General features: G+C 50.1%; 2 protein-coding genes across 7 annotated transcripts in view; one reads left to right on the forward strand and one right to left on the reverse strand.

Annotated features, from left to right (window-relative positions):
- TRAPPC12 (trafficking protein particle complex subunit 12) overlaps window positions 1–10,965 on the reverse strand; it is an 84,031-nt gene extending 73,066 nt beyond the window's left edge. The window contains exon 1 of one of the 5 annotated variants that reach the window (XM_072771242.1): window positions 10,847–10,965. Coding sequence is in view for 1 of the 5 variants with exons in the window: in XM_072771238.1 (XP_072627339.1) it covers window positions 6,253–6,294 (42 nt within the window). In the remaining 4 variants the exon portion in view is untranslated. Of the gene's footprint in view, window positions 1–6,252; window positions 6,427–6,479; window positions 6,939–7,421; window positions 7,592–10,846 lie in introns of those variants that run through there. The other 4 variants (XM_072771239.1, XM_072771240.1, XM_072771241.1 and 1 more) reach the window with 4 other exon arrangements.
- EIPR1 (EARP complex and GARP complex interacting protein 1) overlaps window positions 9,697–21,154 on the forward strand; it is a 120,282-nt gene continuing 108,824 nt past the window's right edge. The window contains exon 1 of one of the 2 annotated variants that reach the window (XM_072771244.1): window positions 9,697–9,925. In XM_072771244.1, coding sequence (XP_072627345.1) covers window positions 9,884–9,925 — 42 coding nt within the window. In that variant the 5' untranslated portion in view covers window positions 9,697–9,883. The remainder of the gene's footprint in view (window positions 9,926–21,154) is intronic. The other variant, XM_072771246.1, reaches the window with a different exon arrangement.

The raw sequence follows: 21,154 nt of genomic DNA on the forward strand, positions 1-21,154 counted from the left end.
AAGACAGATATGAACCAATCCCATCAGTTTTCTATCTTACTGTTGAGCTGATTTAACCTTCCTGTTAAAACCGTTTCTTAAATTTAAGAAGCAAATGGTGGATACACATCATTATACATTTGCCCAAACTCACAGAACACACAACACCCAGAGTGAACCCGAATGTGGACTGTGGACTTTGTATGATAATGACATGTCAATGCAAGTTTAGTGATGGTAACAGATGTCCTGCTTGGCGGAAGAGTCAAAGATATGCGGGAGATCTCTGAACCTTCTGTGCAATTTTGCAGTGAACTGACAGCTGCTCCAAAAAATAAAGTCTATTAAAAAATGTTTTCCAGTTATATATTCAAAAACTTCAAATTTCAAAAGACTCCATTTCTCCAGGTACCCACTGATCGGTTGATCATGGTAAAAGACACGTAACAGAACCATCTTAATCATTTCTGAGTTTACAGTTAAGCTGCATCCAGTGCATTCATATCGTTGTGCAACCATCCACCACCCATCCTCAGAACGCTTTCTATCTTGCAAAACTGAAACACCGTATCCATAAACAATGACTTCCCAGCACCCCTGTCCCCACCGCCAGCCGATGACTGCCTTCTACTTTATAACTCCATGAATGTGACTACTTTAGGTACTTCACAAGAGTGGGACACTATGGTATTTGCCCTTTTGTGGCTGGCTTACTTCATTTAGCATATTGCCTTCAAAGTTCACTGATGTTACAGCCTGTCAGAATTTCCTTCTTTTTTAAGGCTGAATAATATTCCGTTGTAGATACATACAACATTTTGTTTACACATTCATCCACTGATGAACACTTGTGTTGCTTCCACCCTTTGGCTACTCTGACTGCTGCTGTGAACACATGTGTACAAATGTCTGAGTTCTTACTTTTAATTCTTCTGGGTATGTACCCAGAAGTAGGATTGCTGAATCAAACACTTCTATTTTTAATGCTTTGAGTGACCAAAAAACTGTTTTATGGAAAACAGTCATTGCACCATTTTACATTCCCTGCAACAGTCCACAAGGGTTTTAATTTCTCCACATTCTTGATGACACTTATTTCCTGGCTGATCCTAGCCATCCTAACAGGGCTGAGGTCTCCAGCCTTTTAAACCCTACTTGTTCTTTTTGACTCACTTATAGACCCTCTCTTCCATGAGGCCTCCCCAAGACACTCCAACCTGTAATAATCTCCTAATCCTCCCTGGGACACCATCTATCTGAATGGAAGAGAAAGAAAAACTGTACACTGACAAAGGCCCACTCATGGCGGGCGGAGGGGGGGGCATGCTCACCCCTGCTAATGACAGCAAACCAGATCAATTATTACGATGCATTGTCCTCGGCACTATGGTAAGGGTCTTACGTATATGTTCCTACTTGGTCCTCAGAACAACCCTGTGATACAACTGCTATCATTTCCTTCATCTTGCAGACGAGGAAGCTGATGCTCAGGGAGGTCATGTAGCTTGCTCAAAGCTGTGCTGCTAGTAAGCAGGGAAACCAGGGCTGGTTAAAGCTGAATCGCTAGGTGCACGCTGGATGGTAGAGGCCACAGAATGAAACAAGGAGTTTGAACTCTAAAGAAAAGGTGCTCCTTTACTTGAAGAACTTTTTGAGCAAAACCTACTGTATAGTTCTATTCTTAACAATGAACAAAGTCCAATTAGGATGAGGGTTTTTCTGGGGAAAAAAAATGCCTTCTTGACCTTTAAAAACTATCTTAACTGGTCTCTAGATGAGAGTATTTTTGTCAACGCTTTCACAGTATTCCAAATTAGCTGTCCTTCCTTTTTATAGCCTAGTCATCCTGAAATCTAAAAACAAGATGACTTTAATGTAGATAAAGTAGAGGAGTTTCTTGTCCAGCAGAGTCAGTTACTAATTTTTCATTTGTTATATATTCATTTGATTAGCTATAAATGAGTCAAACCTGAAATGAAGAAGGAACAAAAGCTCCTTCTGGTAATGTCTCACAGCAAGGCGGATTGAAGGCTGCTTAGGGAACATCAAAAAATGGATGTGGCATCACATGTAGGGATTTCCCCTGGGTCCTCTCTGTATAGCAAACAGAGGTTGGGCAGGAAAGCCATAAGAACAAGCACGACTTCATTTCACCTCTATGGTAGCTGAACGAGATGCCATCAGTGCCCTAATATACAGAAGGGGACACTGAGAATCAGAGCAGTGATGGAATTCATCCAAAATCATTGGTAGTGCGGCATCTGGCTGGCTCAGTCCATAGAGCATATGACTCTTGATCTTGGGGTTGTGGGCTTGAGCCCCATGTTGTGTGCAGAGATTACTAAAAACTAAAATATTTAAAAGAATAAAATCACTAGTAGGGGTGCCTGGGTGGCTCAGTTGGTGATGTGTCTGCCTTTGGCTCAGGTCATTATCTCAGGGTCCTGGGACCAATTTCTGCATTGGGCTCCCTGCTTAGTGGGGAGTCTACTTCTCCCTCTGCTCCTTCCCTCACTCATGCTTTCTCTCTTTAATAAATAAAATCTTAAAAAAAACCTTACTGGTGGTAAATGACACTTCCAGGAATGGAGTTTGGTCCTTCCTGACTAACCCTCATGAGGACTGAACTATCCCAGCCCCTAGCACAGTGCCTGGTACCTGGGAGATGTCAGTCACCACAGCTGGGTCAACTGCTGGTTCTGAGCCCCTCTCAGAAGAAAAACAAAACAAAACAAAAAAACAAAACAAAAAACACAGTTCAGATTGTAATTCCAGAAATTCCAATGCTACACTAATGGTTAATTGTAGAATAATGTAGGATATAAGAAAAGGTCTGATACAATTACAGGAAAAGGTAAAGAATATCAGAACTGGCTAAATCAGAGTGTTTTCTTTACATACAGGGAAAGGTGGAGAAAGTTCTACTCTTAAACAGAAATAACTGCCAAAGTTAACTTATGTGTATTAGCTACAGAGACAGACAAAAATGGGGATATCGTAGGAAAGACTGTCCACAGACAACGCTGAGCTACTTCCCACAAGACACTGGAATAAGAGAAAGCGAATCACTATGCAAGATCCACTCATTATGTGGATTGGATACTTATAGCAAGAAACAACTGCTTCAGCAGTAATTAAAGAAACAAATTGAAACTGATTTTTTTTTTTAAAAAAGTCTATGAAATAGGCAGATTTTTAGAAATGACATTTCCTAGGGAGTTCTGAGAGAACTTTATCAAGAGTAGAAATGTAACTTTTCTGCAGAGCAACTAGGCAAAGGATAAAACTCTGACACAGCCAATTGTTTACCAATTTACCTAAAATGTTTCTAAAGTAACAATCTTCTGAAAGGAAGAAAGGGAAGCAAAAATCAACATTCTTTCACATCAATGCTTGTTTGTAACAATGTTTTGATTTTCTTCAGAAACTTTGTTTCTAATCCAAACTGAATTAGAAAAATCAATGTTTCCTAGTGATAAAGTTTACAAAGATCCTGTCCACTCCAGAGTAAAAATTATATTATTAATCATAATTTCTTTTAAAAAATATATTTATTTATTCAAGAGAGAGAGAAAACAGGCAACTGGGGTGGGGCAGAGGGAGAGGGAGAAGCACGCTCCCTGCTGAGTGCAGAGCGGGATGTGGGGCTCGATCCCAGGACCCTGAGATCATGACCTGAGCCGAAGGCAGACGCTCAACCGACTGAGCTCAGCAGGTGCCCTGATCTCAATTTCTGAATATAAGCTACATATTTATTAAAAACCACGGCCAAAGGGGTGTGTTGAAATGGCTTGCAAACCAGGAGCCATTACTCAGGGCATGTTTCAGCATCTTAGGTCCCAGGGTAACTCGGTACTCCCGTGTTCCAGGGAGTGACACACAGATAAAGCCAGGTAGTTAACACACGTACACGAGGCAAAAAGAAATACGGTGCTGGGAGGATGGAGAGATCCTGGACAGAAAGGAAGAGTTCACGTATACATTTTCTTTTCTCAGCAGGAGACCTTAGAAGGTTCTTTTCTTGTAGTCTTCCCCTTCTCTTCTAAAGGTGCAATTTCTATAAAAAGCTTTTAACAAATTTTGAGTGGATACAAAACAGTATTTATAACAAGTGACCGAGACACTCTAATATTTACTTCCCACCCCCTTTGGGGTACTATCCTGAAATTTGTCATACTCTTGTTTTTCTTTAATTTTCCACATATTTACTTCCTTAACACATTACTTAGATTTTTCAGTTTTTGGCTTAATTTTCCCTCTACCACTGATGGACTCCTGAGGTATTTTTAGGTTTCTGATAGTACAAATGGTGCCATCGAGAATATTCTTGTACATGTCTCCTGGTGTACACGTGTAAATTTGTTTAGCACGTTATCAAACATTGTGTGTATGTTGGGTCATAGAGAATCCATCTCTTCATCTTTACTAGAAAACGTCAAATTGCCTTCCTAAGTATTTGTACCAATTTACATACGTAGTAGCAGTGCGAAAGTATTCTTGCTCAACACATTCACCTACACTTGGTACTGTCAGATTTCTTAATATCAAGAATACATAAAACATTCCTGTAACTCAACAGGATAATAAATGACGCAACAGAAAAATAGGCCAAAGATCTGAACAGGCTGAGAGGGACACACATTCCACAAGCATGTTTCCTGTGACTCAAGCCATACATTTTAATTTTTCTAGGACACTTCCATTGCACACCCACGGTTACTGTAAAATTAAGTACCTCTTTGAGCTCTCAAGAGTACTGGTTAAGACAATAAACAGTTCTATGACCTATGTATCACAGAGGAACTCCTCACATGGTACCATAAGCTAGAACCGTGAATGCTTATAAACAGCAACTTTAAATAAAATACCTGTCCTCTCCCAAAGATTAAAAAAAAAAAAAAAAAAAAAAAAAACAAACCCGGAAACAAGCCCATATTGTGTCTATGGGCCCATAGACACAATAAATAGTATATTAAAAATGGAGCATCAAGTGTAAAACAAATCAACCGTGCTATATTTAACACATCAGTGTTTGAACCTCACAAATCTAATTTTGCAACAAAGAATGAGTAGAAAAATAAGCAGCATGATTTTCTGCATAAGGTTCAAAACCTTGTAAATTAAATATACTGTTGTAGGAATACAAGTGCAAAAGCAAGGTGATGATAATACGCGATTCATTTGGGGAGAGGGCTGGAGGTGGTGGCAAGAGAAGGTTTGATTAGGGAGGGACACATGAACAAGCCATTGGCAACTGTCCATTTCTTCTGCTGGTGGGCAGACTGGGTAAGGTTTGCATTTGATCGTTACGTCTTCCATGAATGCTACATGTGGTCTTTATATTTCACATTAAAAAAGGGAAAAGCACATGTATTTGTTTTTGATTCCTGTGAAATATAAATCATTATTTCAATTATCAGCTTAATCATTTTATTAAATCATAGACATAATTTTTAGCTTATGTTAGCATCAAAATGCTAGCAGAGAGAGTGGACATTATGTTCAGGTGAGTGGGCTTTGCATGATGTCCTTAATACTTTATGATCATTTTTAAAAAGATTTTATCTATTTATTCATGACATGAGAGACACAGAGAGAGGCAGAGACACAGGCAGAGGGAGAAGCAGGCTCCCTGTGGGGAGTCTGATGTGGGACTTGATCCCTGGACCCCAGACACACCCTGAGCCGAAGGCAGATGTTAAACCACTGAGCCATCCAGGTGCCCCTTGTTTTTGTTTTTGAGACACACACACAAAGAGAGAGAGAGAGAGAGAGAGAGCAAAAATACAAATGAGCAGGGTTGGGGGAGCAGAAGGAGAGGAAGAGAGAGAATCTCAAGCAGGCTGCATGCCCAGTATGGAGCCCTACCGGGGCTCAATCCTACAACTCTGATATCATGACCTGAGCTGAAATCAAGAGTCAGATGCTTAACCGACTGAGCCACCCAGGTGTCCCACCTTACGACTGTTCTTAAGTACTGACTTTAGGTGATTATTTGAGAACTGGAATTTCATTAAGAACAATTCACTAAGAACAATTCAAACTACAGTCGTTCAGGTTCCCTTTCTGGACGTGAGGCTGGAATTATAAATCTTTTACCAGATTGCAATAATGTAAACCCTATTTCCATGAAAACATATGCCATGTTGTGGAAATCTAACTAGCATATACTTACAAAAGCCCCCATGTAAAGAACACCCACTACAGATCAAGCACTTGACACTAATTATTTTACTTAATCCTCAGGACCAACTTATAAAGTACCACTATTACCTCCATTATGCAGAGAAAACCAAATGATGGGGCCAAAGGCATGCTGTCAGTATTTGATGCCGGCAGGTTTCTGCCTTTTGTCTCCTTGGAAGGCTGCTAGGACGGATCATGGTCCAGAGCAGCGGAGGTGAGTTAGACTAGAGGACTGAACGCAAGCTGTGAATTACTGCTTGTGTCTTGGCTTCACTGCTATAAGTGACCTTTGAAAAATGACTTAATCTCTTCACCTTGCTTTCCCAGTCTGTAAACTGGGGTCATATTCAACAGGAACCACTGCACAGGGCACGTCCAAACCCCACGGAGCTACTTGTACAGTACAGGAACGATGACTTTAATAAGGAAGCACAGAGGTGACTCGCTGCCTTGGACTCGGGAGGATCCCGTGGGACATCTCAGGACGTGAGGACACAGTGAAGACCCTGCCTTCACTAAATGTCCCTCCCGGCACTCCGCTCTCCCGCTGCCGCCCCACACGGTGGGCTGGGCTCAGGGGTCACTCTGCACTGTCCCGAATTCATGGAAAGAAGCCAGGAGGAGAGTACTCGCATACAAGGACACGGCATCTTCCGGCAGCCACGGAGGGTGGAAGCTAGTCCAGTGCCACTGGGCTGAACGTTTGTGGTCAAGCGAGAGGCACACACGCGTCTCAGCCTCTCTCTTCTTTTAAAGTAAGTGTTTTCAGGCTTCACAAGTACACACCCTACTGCTCTGGAAGGGTCAGGACGGGGGGTGACAGGCAACATCCACTTCCACACCAACAGCAGCACTCACTGTCCCAACCCAGGGCTGGGCCGGGCAGGTCACATCTGGCGACAGGACAGCAATCCAGGGGCAGCCGCTCACTGAGTGCTGCGGCCCCACGGGCACGAGGGCTCCCCGGAGATGTCAGGGGGCAGCACCCGCGGGGAGACTCCAGGGGACGAGCCCTCCTACCCTCAGAGGGGACCCAGGGACGAGCCCCCAGGAGCTCAGGCTGCACACACGGGGGGACCCTCCCTCCCCGCGGCACAGCCCCAGGGACGAGCCCCCACCCCGGGGGGGACCCAGGGACGAGCCCCGACCCAGGCGGGGACCCAGGGAGGAGCGTCCCCCGGGAGGGGCGGGGGTCAGGGCGGCGGGGCTGCGCTTACGGACGACCAGCCCCCCCCATTCCAGGCCCTGAGTCTCACCTGACCCCTGACCCCGGGGGTTGGGGAGCGGGTCACCTGCAGCGGGAACAGGACTCCGCGGAGAAGGTGGATGGAAACCGGAAGGGAAAACTGGACCCGGCGCTGCCTGGGGCTTGGGCGCCTGCGCGCGCCGGACGTGCGGACGGCTTCCGCGCATGCCCAGTGCGAGCCGGCCGCCCAGCGCGCTTCCGGTTCGAGCGGTGGTGGGCGGGGCCTGCGCCCCTAGGGGCATGGGGCGGGGCAATGGGCGGGGCTAGGTGGCCTCCTAGGGGCAGGTGGTAGCCAAAGCACCCAAAAATACTACTTGGAACGTTTATGCCTATCGGTATTCTCTACTTTTCCTTCTGTGCACCTGTACGACTTGTGTAACAACACTAACCATAAAGATGGCAGTAATAGTACCTATCATATGTGGGTAGATTTAATCCAGGAGGAGGAAGACTGCATTCTCCTAGCGCCACAACTTGACCTCAGGCAATTGGAGGCAGTGAATCGGATGCTCCAGCCGTGCCTCTGCTCCCTTGATTTCACTGTATTCACTGTATTCTCCCAACAGGTATCTGCTGAAGCTTAGCTGTGACTGGCAGGGCACTAGGACACAGCAGGGAAAACCCATTTCTGTCTTCTTTTCAGCAGTGATTACATTTTTTTCTTTTTGACATATACACTATATATTCGAGGTTTACAATAGAATGTTTTGACCCAGGTATACATTGTGAAATGAATACCACAATGGAGCAAATTCCATAACCACGGTCCCAGTCAGTTATCTTTTTTGTGGGTATGTGATGAAAACACTTGAGACATACTCTCTAGAATTTCAAGGATAGGATATCTTATTATTAAACGTAGTCATCGTTCTGTACATCAGGTCTGCATAACGTATTCACCTTATAATTGAAAAGTTGTATGCTTTGATCACTCTCTCTCCTATCCCTGCACCCCCAGCCTCTGGTAAGCACCAGTGCTCCTACAATGAGTCCAAACATATTTGTTTTGTTTGTTTTCTGTATTTTGTATGTATGTATACTCATGCAGTATTTGTCTTTCTGTGTTTGGCTTATTTCACTTAACAGAATGTCCTGCAGATTCATCCATATTGTCTCCAATGGCAGGATTTCCTTTTTTTTAAGGCTAAATAATATTCCATTCTGTGTATGTGTGTGTGGAGGGGGCACCCACTTGTGCCACACTGTCCATCCGCTCCTGGATCTATGGACACCTAGGTTGCCTCCGTGTTACTGTGAATAAAGCTGCAATGGACATGAGTGTGCAGACGTTTCTTTGACACGGTGACTTTGCTTCCTTTGACTCCCGGACGAGGGATTGCTAGACCACACGGTAGTTCCATTTTTTAACTTTTCGAGGATCCTGCACACTGCTGTCCACGGTGGCTGCACCAGTTTGCGTTCCCATCCACAGCGTATAAGGCTTCAATTCCTCCGTTTCCTGCCAACGCTTGCTGTCTTTTTGACTTTCGAGACTAGCAATCCTGACAGGTGCGAGGTGACAGCTCACTGTGGTTTTGATCGGCTTCTTCCTGATGATCAGCGACGTTGGGCATCTTTTGCATGTACGTCGTTCGGACCCGGGCCATTCGTCGTGAAGATGGATCAGGGGCTGAAGGGAAAGTTCCAGGGCCGCACAGTCGGTGAGGGGGGTGGTCTTGGAAAGCAGCGGGGCTCGGCCTGGCGAAGCGCGCTGTGCTGCGGCGTCCTGGGACTCCGCGTGTCGGGACACCGCCCGGGAAGGCAGCTCGGGAGAGCGGTGTACGCGGGTCCCCCACGGCCGCCCCGAGGGCCCGGGCGCCCCGGGTCTTCCCAGCCCCCGCTCCGCCCCCTGGGTGCTGGCTGCCTGCCGCCCGCGCGAGCTTCGGCCCGGCCTCGGGGATCCGCGCGGAGCTCGGGCGCGCACCCCGCTCCCCAGCCTTCACGTCGGTGCCCTCAGGTGAGGTCTGCGGCCTGGCATTTCTCAAGTGCGCGCGCTACGCTCGGCTCGGGGTCCGGGCGGACAGCTCCAGGGCGGCGCCGGGACCGCGGTCCGCCTGGCGCCGCCGAGCACCACGGCCAGCAAACCGCTGGCCCCGGGGAGCGCGGCGGAGGACGGACGCCCGCCCGCCCACCGGCCGCCCGGCTCCCCAGCGCCCCGCCGCCGCCCTCCATCCCCGCCCCCCGCTCCGCCCCTCCCCGCCCGCGCTCCACCCGCGCTCCACCCGCGGCCCGCAAGGTGGAGGGCCCGGATGCAGTCAAGTGGGCATGCGCACGCGCCGGGCGCCGCTGTCATTGGCCGCCGCGGAGGAGCGTCCCGATGACGCAGCAGGAAAACAGGAAGTGAGGCCGACGGGAGCCGCGCTGGGCCCGAAAGGCTCCGGGTCGGCGCGGGGGGCGCGGGGGAATGAATGGGCGCTGAGCTAGGGGCGCGCCCGCCGGACCGACAGGCCTGGCGCGCGGGGCGGCCGCGGCATGGAGGACGACGCGCCGGTCATCTACGGGCTGGAGTTCCAGGTGCGTCCCCGGCGGGCCCGCGGGCCTGCGTGGGGCGGGGCGGGCACCGAGGCGGGCGCGGGCCGGGCGCGGGGCGGCACCGAGCTGGGCGCCGGGTGGGCCCCGGGCGGGTGCGGGGCGGTGGGCGCCGGTGCCCACGTCCCCCCCGCTGGGGCGCCCCCCCCCGCCGCAGCTCTGCCCCCGCGGCCTCCGCTCCCCTCCACCCGCCCGCTCCCCCTCCCCCCTCCCCCCTCCCCTCTCCCCTCCTCTCTCCCCTCTCCTCCTCTCCCGGGCCTCGGCCCCCCCTCCCCCGTCCCCTCCTCCCCTCCTCCGCCCCCCCCCCCCCCCGCTCCTCCTCTCCCGCGGCCTCCACCCCCACCCCCTCCTCCCTCCTCCCTCCTCTCCCTTCCCATCTGCCCCTCCTCTCCCGTGCCTCGGCGCCCCCCATCCCCTCGTCCCCCCTCCCCCCTCCCCTGTCCCCTCCTCCCCTCCTGCACCCCCCTCTGCCCCTCCTCTCCTGGGCCTTGGCCCCTGGCTCCCTGGCCCCCCTCACAGATCCCCTTCTCCCCTCCCCTGTCCCCTTCTCCCCTCCTCCACCTCCCCTCTGCCCCTCCTCCACGCCCCCCCCCCCCCGCCCCCGCCCCTCCTCTCTGGGGCCTTGCCCCTCACTCCCCTCCTCCCCCTCCTCCCCCCCTCCCCTGCCCCCTCCTCTCTCTGGCCTGGGCCCCCCTCCCCCTCCCCCCTCCTGGCTGGGGGCTGCTGGGCCGCGCCCACCCTGGTTCCTGCCTGTGTAGGTTTCCTCCTGCGCTGGGTTCCTGGAGGCCTCCCGGAGGCCGGCCCCGCCTGTGTGGGTGTTGAGGGTGGGGGAGGAGGAGGGGGAGGTGGGGTGTAACTTGGACAGGAGTTGCAGGGATAACGGGAAAGTTGTCTCGCACCCCTCACCCAGCTTCCCCTAACGTTGAGGCCTCCCGTGGCCGCCGCTGGGTGACCGTCCTGGGGGAGGCGGGCCCTCGCCCTCCGCTGTCGTCCCGTGTCTGTCCTGTTCTGTGCGCGCGGCCTGCTCCCCGGGCGCCCTGCCCGGCAGGTGCTCAGCACACGGCCGGGTGAGCGCTGGCGCGGGCGTGCACGTGCAGTGGGTGGGGGTGGATGGGGGCACCCGGAGGGCTGTGCACCGAGGGGGTGGGGGGGCGGCCCTGGGTTGGCCTCAGCTCTTCCGAGGACCTGAAGGCGCCTACGGACAGATGCGGAGACCAGAAGCCCAGAGCACCGCCTCGTGAAGGACCTGATAACCCGATTGTGGGGGAGTCTGCTCGAGATTCTCCCTCCTCGCCCCTGCCCTGCTCATGTGTGTGCTCTCCCTCTCTCTCTCTCCCTCTCTCTCTCATAACTAAAATCTTTCAGTCCTGGCTTCACCACTTCCTGTCTATGTAACTTTGGGCTTCAGATTCCTTGCCAATAAAATGGGAAAACGAACCTGGATCCCCTGTGGCCTTAGGAAAGTTAAATGAGTTCATACAGTGATTTCAAGCACTTAGCACAGCGCCTGGCACCTAATAAGCATTCAGGAAATGTTCTAATTATTACCATGAGACAAAGTTCTCATGGATCAGTCCCTATAAGGCGGTATCAGTGTCCTGTGAGGATGAGCTGTGTTACGGGGTTTGCCCACAGGCTCGGTCACCCAGGACTGTGCCTCAACAGCAGCTTTTGAGATGTCCCCAGGCGTATCTCACTCTTTCAGTCCTGCCTGTGGATGCTGTGGTGTGGGCATAGCCCGTCTGGCCAGCAGGTGAGACTTGGGACTCTAATCTAGGGAAGCCTCAAACCCAAGCCAGCCTCAGGGCCCCTGAACCACAAAGTTGCCCTGCCTTCTCCTGGACAAGGTGCTCGTGTGGGCAGGTGTGTGGGGGCATATGGGGAGATGGAGGGTTCCTGACCTCGTGCTTCCTAAAGTGTGTGTTTGCCTCCAGTGTACCCAATACCGTCTGTCTCATTAAATCTTCTAAATAACCCAGAGGTTTTGATCTTCATTGTTGGATCCTTGAGATGACAAATGTCATTTCCTGAGATTAATATCAAGGAGTGGATCTTTGCCTCCGGCATCAAATGTTTTATCTGAATATCTCCTTTATCTTAAAAGAAGTAGCAGATTTTTACCCTTTATTTTGGACAGCTTGTGGACCTTGATATTGTTGGATTCGAAGAATTCATTACTACAGTAAACAGAAGGGGCGCCTGGGGGGCTCAGTTGGTTAAGCGCCTGCCTTCTGCTCAGGTCATGATCCTGGGGTCCTGGGATCGAGGCCCATGTCGGGATCCCTGCTCCATGGGGAGGATGTTTCTCGTTCTCCCTCTCCATCTGCTTGCTGTTCCCCCAGCTTGTGCTCTCTGTCTGTCAAATAAATACAATCTTAAAAAAAAAAAAAAAAGAAGAAGAACATGGGGATCTGATTGTTGACCCTTGACTGAGGTAATGAGGCTTGAGGGTAAAATGAGGTCCTACTATGGCAAATAAAAGGCAGAAGAGTGCCATACAGGGGTCATTAAAATAGAAATGCTGAGCACGTTTCTGTTTATGGGACATTATGGTATCATGTAATTAACATCTTTTAGCTCATAAAAAGTAGCTTGATTTTTTATGATTTTGTTATTTAAAATTAAGAAAATCCAAGTAATTCTTATTAGTATTTTAAGATGTCAAATTGCTGAAAATCTGATTAAGATCTGCAGGCCCTAAACGCGCCTTTTCTATCTTATCTGATTCCCTGACAACCACATTCAACTTAAAACTGTGTCTTGTCTTTGCCCACTTGCTTTTATTTCTTGGATATTATGTGGTGACTGGATGTCCTGTTACCTGAGGGTTTTTAGCTTTTTCTATGCTCTCCCTTGTCTTTCTTTAGGCTCATGTAGTTCTATCACAATTCTTGCCAAATCTATATTGAGGGTCTTCTTTTTTTTTTTTTTAAGTTTTTATTTATTTATTTGACAGAGAGAGAGAGAGAGAGTGTGTGCATAAGCAAGGGGAGCAGCAGAGGGAGAAGGAGAAGCAGACTCCCCGCTGAGCAGGGAGCCCAATATGGGACTCGATCCCAGGACCCCGGGATCATGGCCTGAGCCCAAGGCAGATGCTTCACCAACTGAGCCACTCAGGCACCCCTAGGGTCTTCATCTTTCTAGTTATATAAATATTTTTAGCTGCTTATTCAAGAAGGGTACTGTGATTTCTTTTTTTTTTCTTCTTGTACAGCTTTCCATTTTTCCCTGTTGTGAAGTGCTTCCTTTTTCCATTTGTTTCATTGTTCCTGTGTCTTATGGTGAGTGTTGATGCTTGGCAGCTGCTGCACCTGTCCTGCGCAGTCTGGTTGTCTGTGGGAACGGTGGCCGTCTGTTCTGCTCTTCCATTTTCCTGAAGACATCTGTCCCGGTGCCCCCCTCCTCCTTTGCTTCAGGTGGACTCCCTTTCATCATGTGGGGGTTTTTGTGTTTACTTTTCATTAGACTTTAGTTGAGTAGGTAGTATGTGCTAGTCATCTGACAGGGCCGCATAATTGTCACACAGTCCTTGGATCCCTGGGCTTGTTCTTTTCCATTTTAAAGCAGAGGGCTCCGTGGTTTAGAGAGACCTCTTACAGCTGTTAGAGTATTGGGCTCAGGCCTGGATCCTTCCTGCTCAAAGGTCTCTTTGCTCTCTGGGGCCTTTTATTCAGAACAAGACACCTGGCACCTCCATGTTCAGGTCCTTTGACCTCTGTAGCAGAGGCCAGAGGCGACATTCAAGTGCAGACCTCACCTTCCTCTCAGAGGGCCACAGGGCTCAGAGAGGACTCGTCTCATTTCTGTCTCCCAGCAGGTGCATAAGACCTGTTGGCTAAGTCACTTTATCGGTCAAGGTGAAGTCGAGGTGACTGGCAGCTGGGAGCGAGGCAGTCTCAGCCCCGTGTGCAAGCTGCCTGTGAGCAAGACTGCAGCCGGTGTGCAGGCCACACCGCCTGCCCCGGCACGTGGGTCATCTGAGAGGGGTCAGGCGGCTGACGTTCCACTGCTCTTCAACCGACTGTCATGCTTTTGCTTATGTAGTTAAAAGGAATATAGGAGAATGTTTTCCTGGGATATAGCAGGACTTAGGGGAAGCCTGGAGAGCTCAGCCATGCGGAGTGCAATCTGGAGACGATTTTGTTTTTTTGAGTTGTTTGTTTGTTTGTTTGTTTGTTTATTTATTTATTGGAGTTTAATTTGCCAACATATAGCATAACACCCAGTGATCATCCCACCAAGTGCCCCCCTCAGTGCCCGTCACCCAGTCACCCCTACCCACCCCCCCCCACCTCCTTTTCCACTACCCTTTGTTCGTTTCCCAGAGTTAGGTGTCTCTCATGTTTTGTGGAGACGATTTTGATGCTTGGTTTTTATTATCATTTGTTTGTTTATGTTATGGACATAGAAACCTCAGACATGTTCCAGCTCACTCACTCGCTTTTCTTTTTATAATATTTTTTTCTTCCTCCAAACTATGTGGCTCACGTTGGATATGTATGTACGTGTGTGTATGTAATTTCTGTGTCTTTATGTAACTTGCATATGTACACATGTGTATTTATGCATCTGATTTTTTTCCTCGATGGGATCTGTGTGTTTGCACGACTCTGGGTACCTAAGTGCATGTCGCTCTGGGCTAGTTTGCTGTGAGACCCACTGGTGCCTCAGGCTCGTAGCCTTACTGATGGTCATGGCTCCTTGTCGCTCCCTCACTTGATACCCTCGCTCTCTTTCCTTCTTGGTTCTGGAGAGGTGGTCTGTGCTCCAGCTTGCAGATGTGGGGAGAGGGGGAAGGCGATCTGGGATGGGATGGGATGGGCAAGGGCATCCTCATCCCCTGGATGCCGGCCCGGGAGCCTCACAGGCAGTGTTAGCTGCTCCCGTTTTTCCCGGTGCTGGGGAGCTACCTTGATGAGTCCTAGAGCCTGGTCCTCACGGCCCGCCCTTGAGGCCTGTAACATGGTGGGGCTTCCTCCGTGGTGGTTCTGAGAGTCACAGTTCACATCCTACCGTGTTGGGGTGAATACTGACTTAGCCCCATTCCACCCTTCTGCTATGGCAGAAGAGGTGGGAAGGTCTGGCCTGTAAAGTCTGTTCCACAACGTGAAACCGATTCTGTGGCCATGGAGACTGGGGAGTTCCGACGGCCAAGTCGGGAAGGCTGTGTAGACCATGCAGCTCAGAGTGTCCCCAGCCAGCGGCAGCCGTGTCACCCGGAGGCAGACCTGTAGAATCAGATTCTGCACTGCCCGGGCTCCCTGGGCTGCTTGTTGGTGTATTGAAGCTGGAGATGTATCATTATAGGAAAGAATAAATGAGATTCTGATAGGATTGGGCAGGAGGAGGTCTTGACATCCCTGCTGGAAGTGTGGAATTCATTTGTGGTACTAGGTGGTCAGCGTACGGTTTTTGAGGAGCATGTCTGTCTGGGAGTTAGGAGGTATGTCCTGAGAGCGTTCTTGCATTGGGCAGAAGATTGGACTGGACGGGACTTAGCAGCCTGTGAACTCACATCAATGGATCATTAGTAAACATACAATTAATTTAAAGCATCGAAGTCAAGATACAGAGAATGTTGAAGTTAGGATATAAAGACTTGTGTGTATTTTTCTTGATTTAGACTTGTTTAGGCAGCTTTTCAGGATGTTTGCCCAAGAACAATTTGAATTTTAGGTTTTTCAAAAAAGATTTTATTTGTTCATTCATTCATTCATTCGAGACATAGAGATAGAGAGGCAGAGACACAGGCAGAGGGAGAAGCAGGCTCTCTGCGGAACACCTGATATGGGACTAATCCCGGGACCTCGGGTCACGCCCTGAGCTGAAGGCAGATGCTCAGCCACTGAGCCACACAGGTGGCGCTTATTTATTTAATAGAGAAACAGGAAGTGTTCACAAGCAGGGGGAGAAGCAGAGAAGGAAGCAGACGGCTCCTCTGAGCAGAGAGCCTGATATGGGGCTCGATCCCAGGACCTTGAGATTGTGACCTGAGCCAAAGGCAGATGCTTAGCCCACTGAGCCACCGAGAATTTTAAGTTTAATCCTTATTTTTGTACATGCGTATCCCGAATTTCCCGGTCAATGCTGTGCTTGCTGGCTCGGCACTGCTGGTACAGCTCTGGTTCCTCTTCTGGGTATTCCTCTTCCCAGTCTTCATCCTTCTGTACTGTGTTTCTGTTGCGAGCCTAGACAACCCAGGGTGTGCTGATCCTATCATGCTTACTTGCAAGATGATGACGGAAGTCTATTTACATTAAGACAAGAAATACTACTACCGCTCCTTGGCCGAGTTTTAGGGCTCTTTTCTGAAGGGGAGGGGAGTTATTTTATAGGACATACCATAACCGTGGTCAGATGGGAAATGGACTGGCTGCTTCTGAACTCGGTACTAAGACCCTGCATCTGAACGGTCTCGCACTTCAACACAAAGGTTATACAGTTACGCTTTATAGATTTGTTGTTTATTTGAATATTGTATACGTTATTATCTATTAATGATCATAATTTTTGTTTCAGATGTTTCTCCAATATTGTTTGAATTTGAAATAGTATAAGTGAGACTACAGATGGCTTCACACGCATTCTCAGCGTCAGGGCAGGAGCGATCAGCTTTCTGGGTTTGAGTTGAATCTGTAATTCTCAGTTAACAGGACCGTAGTTCTTTATGACATTTCAAAAGTCTCTACAAACAAGATGATTTTTCTCCTGCACGCTTGTTTCTTAGAAACTTTTGGCCTTGAGAAGACCTCCTCGGGGCCCTGGGGGGCTCAGTAGTTTAAGTGTCCGGCTCTTGGTTTCGGCTTAGGCCCTGATCTCAGGGTCATGGCATCAGGCCCCGTGTCAGGCTCTACGTTCAGTGGGAGTCTGCTTGGATATTCTCTCCCTCTGCCCCTCCTCTCTCTCTCTCTCTCTCTCTCTCTCAAATACCTAAATAAATCTTAAAAAAAAAAAAAAAAAAAGAAGACCTTCTCTGGTTGGGAGGGCCGTTGGTTCTTCGTTGGTCCTTTGGCAGACCCGCTGTGGCCCATTGAGGTGGCTTGGGCGTGTCCACCTTGCCTGTTCCCGAGCCTCGGGCACTCTCCCGACACTGGCTTTTGGATCTGTGGTCACTAGCTGTTCTGATTTCTTCTTTTGAGGTTAGGTGTGGTAATTTGTGTTTTCCTAGGAAATGCGTTTATTTGGTTGCCAGGTACCGATGGTCTACTGCGTGCCAGGCATTACTCTCCGCCGTGGAACACGGCGGGGAAGGAGCCAAACCCAAGCCCGGCAGCCCTCCCTCCCGGAGGCCAGTGTGGGGGCACCGCGTCGGGTGTTCTTCTAAGACTCCTCAGTCGTGTGCCTACTTTATTTGTTTTCATTCTTTTTTATTAATGGAAGCATTTAGACCACGAATTTTCTTCTGAACATTGACTTCTTGACTTTACTGTTTTCTGGGTATCTCATGGTTTCGAACTTGATGTCTTTTGTTACCTGACACTCTCTGGACTCTTTCTCAGCCCTGCTCCCATCCCCTGCTGCGTGTGGGGGCCCCTCCTGTGGCGGCTTCGCTCTTCCCTGGCCTTGCCTCTGGTTGTCCTGCCCTATCGTCTCCCAGCCGTGCCTTGATTTTTTCCCCCGTTTACTTTTCTATTCTTTTTTTCTCTCTCCTTGAAGGCTGATTGCTCTGTTAGGTTTACAGCTGTGTGCTGGTGTGCATAGCATGAACTCCGGCTCTTCTGTGGCGGCCTGTGGCAGCGTGCGGCCAGCACGTGTGCATCTTCTGAGGTCTTTTCCCTCTGTCCTTGCCTGGCTGTCCCTCCTGGTGGTATCCTCGCAGGGCTCCTGGGCTCCTTTGATCCTGGGCTCTCATGGCGAGCCTTCCTGTCCAGCTGCCATGGGATCTGTATGTGGAGTCGGGCCAGGCCCGAGCCCCAGGCTGGCAGGAATTCCTGCAGCCCAGGCTTTGGTTTGTGGGTGAATTCTGCAGCCCTCATTCATCCCTGGTGAAGATGGTGGCCCGGGTGGGCTCCCCACAGTGCGGCACCCCCTCCACTCCGTGGGGCCAGCGTGCTTCCAGGCGGGATTGCCTGGCTGCCCGGCCTGCTCTGACTCTTGCCAAAGCCCAGGCACAAGCCCTGCCACCAGCCGTGTGCCTGTCCTGCCGTCCCATCCCTGCAGTGCCTGCACTGACACCTGTGCACCTGTCTTCTTGGGGGGTGTCGCTGCCCGCGCACTCTTCAGACCCTTCTCAGCTCTCACCTCTGCGTTTGAGTCTTTGTTCTTATGGTGTGTGTTTGGATTATAGATGTTTCCGAGTTTCATTGAAGATAGTCGCTGTTTCTGCTTTTATTCTCCTTGCTTTTGTGTAATTCCCTAGGGTTTGGAAGAGTGAAATGAAGACATTAACCTACTGCTCGGAAACCTGAGGTCCCGATTTGACTTGTTGAGATGGGAAGGGGAGGGTGAACTGGAATAAAGACTCATGTCTGGAAAGTTGAGTAAGAGGTTGTGAAAATGTAGTTCAAGCAAGGTGTGGGGAGGGGTGGCGGTGTGTCTGGAGAGAAGGCAGGATGCGGGGTTCAGGGTTCCCATGTCATAGGCCTGGTAGGCAGGAGGGGGTGCGGCGAGGGGCTGATGGCCAGAAGCGCAGGCCTGGGGAGGGGCCTCAGGTCAGTGCAGTTGACAGAGCGGTGCCGGGGGCTCCACCACGGACCTGGTGACAGTGCTGCAGGCAGGCAGCAGGAGGTCCCCCATCTCCGGGCGCGGGCGGGGAGGGGCGTTTGCTAGAAGGAAGTGTGGGCACAAAGCCACAGCGAGAGCAGGGGGATGGGTGGTGATGTACTGGGTCCTTGGGGGCCAAGGGACAGAGCGGCCCTGTGTCAGGGGTGTCTGGCGGCTGCAATGCCTGGAACCACGAGACCAGTGCTGCAGGGTGGTGCAGCGGGGCCAGGTTGTCAGAAGGGGGGCAGTCGGTCAGAGTCGACGAGGGCTTTCCCTGTCTACGCCACCATCAGCGACGGGAAGAGTGGAGGTCTGGCAGCAGCTGGAGAAGCAGATGAGTCAAGGTGGAAGATATTTTCAAAGGATGAGGGGACTTGTGACTGCGTTTTCCCAGTTGAGGGGAAGAAGCCAGAGAAGAGAGTGACAGAAAAAGAGAGTGGACTGCTCAATGTTTTGTGCTGCAGGCAGGCAGCAGGGGTGCCCCCATCTCCGGGCAGGCGGGCAGGGACGCCCCTTTCCTCTGGGCAGGTGGGCAGGCAGGGGCGCCTCCATCTCCGGGCAGGCGGGCAGGCGGGCAGGGTCGTCTTGATGAACTAGAGGCAGCTCTCTATAAACATGCCATTTCCGGGGGGAGACCACTGGTGTAGCAGGTTAAACCTACCAGGTCTCTGCGGCTTGAAGCACAGGTCCTGCCCCACCTGCTAGCCTCCAGCAGCACCTTGACCTTGCCCGAGGTGTGCTCGTGGAGGGGGGGTTAGGGGGGTAGGGGCATTTCAGGTGAGGAAGCAGGCTGGACACTAACTAGAGGAAGTGTTTACTTGCTCAGATTAGTAAACACATGACTACAATCTTGAATTTCCCAAGGGAGTTCTGGGTACTTGGCGGTACCAGGAGATTCTAGGATTTGCGCCTGTCATGGAGTAGAACTTTCCAGTGCTCCCATGGCCCTGCCCCACTGACAGCATCTCCAGTTGTCCTGCGTTGGCTCACTACACGGTGAGATAGAGGGAAAGAGCTGTGTCAGGAAAGCACCGTGGCCTTTCTTTTGGGAACAGGTCATGGGATGATAATAACGTGACCCATACTCTACCTTCAATCTCATATATACATATCTTACTTGTGTTGCCAGGTCCCTGCGTCACCATAACAATAAATAACCAGACTCAAGGCTACAGGTCAGGGTGGTTCTTCTCTAGGAGCTTTGTGATTGTGACTAAGTCACTTAACCTCTCTGGTCCTCAGTGTTTTTGTCTTCTAAGTAGGAATAATATTATCCCTCCTGACTTTGGGTCTCCTTCATTGAATATGGAGATGAAGCAAGGTAAAATACATGGAGCTGTTTTGTGACATCTTACACCCTAAAATTTGATCTTATAATAATGAGGTCATTGGAGTACCTCAAAGTCATCATTATGAGTAGACTTAGGAAGGTCATTTGATCATTCACTTCATCAAAGGACCAGAATTACGGATGGATATACATATGTTACCCAATTGGCCAGAGTTAAATTATTATTATAATTTTACCTAATGTACTAAAAAGATCTTAGATTATTATTATTTTTAAAGATTTTATCCATTACTCATGAGAAACACACAGAGAGAGGCAGAGACACAGGCAGAGAAGCAGGCCCTACGCAGGGAGTCCGATGCAGGACTTGATCCTGGGACCCCAGGATCATGCCCTGGGCCGAAGGCAGATGCTCAACCTCTGAGCCACAGGCATCCCAAGATCTTAGATTAAATGTTTTTAAGATTTCACTGTAATTTTTAAAGATTCAGTTTAGATTTTTTTGTCAGAATAATTTTCTTCAGTTTTTTATTTTTATTGATTTATTTTGGCGAGAGTGTGTGTACTTGCAAGCCGGGGGAGGGGCAGAGGGAGAGAGAATCTTGAGCACTGAGCCCAACGCGGGCTCCATCTCATGGCCCTGAGATCATGACCTGAACTGAATTCAAGAGTCGGATGCCCAACTGACTGAGCCACCCAGGAGCCCCCTCCTCTTTAGGTTTTTAAGAAAGAAGGGTCTTCTCTAAACCACGGTAGCTTTTGTGTCTGAAACCGATGATCTCTTAGACTTTATTTCCTCGCACTCTCACCGTCAGCCCTGCGCGGGGCTGCAGTTCTGGGCTCCGTAAATTACTTTAGAATGAAGCAGGTTGGATGCTGGGTTGTTACACACACAGCAGCCTCTGCGGCCCCAAGCTGCCCTTCCGTTCCGTCCAATGGCCTGATACAATTTACTTCTTTCTGGTATCTTCTGTTTTACGGTGATGGTGTTAGGTCCTGTTTTCTGCCTGGACTTGAGCTCCTGGCTGTGTTTTGATAAATGTGGATTTGCTGTCTTGTGGTCTGGGCCGGCTCTGGTGCACGGTCCTTTCCCACCTGCTTGGTTTTGGGCCTTGTCTGCTGCCTGCACCAGTGAGTTTCCTGAGGGCAGGACGGGTCACTTCCCATCTGTGGGACCTGCCACAGCATGGCCACTGGGCAGGGGTTGTGTAGTCGGCTCG

This window comes from Canis lupus, chromosome 12 (assembly GCF_048164855.1).
Source record: "Canis lupus baileyi chromosome 12, mCanLup2.hap1, whole genome shotgun sequence".
NCBI classification, from domain to species: Eukaryota; Metazoa; Chordata; class Mammalia; order Carnivora; family Canidae; genus Canis; species Canis lupus.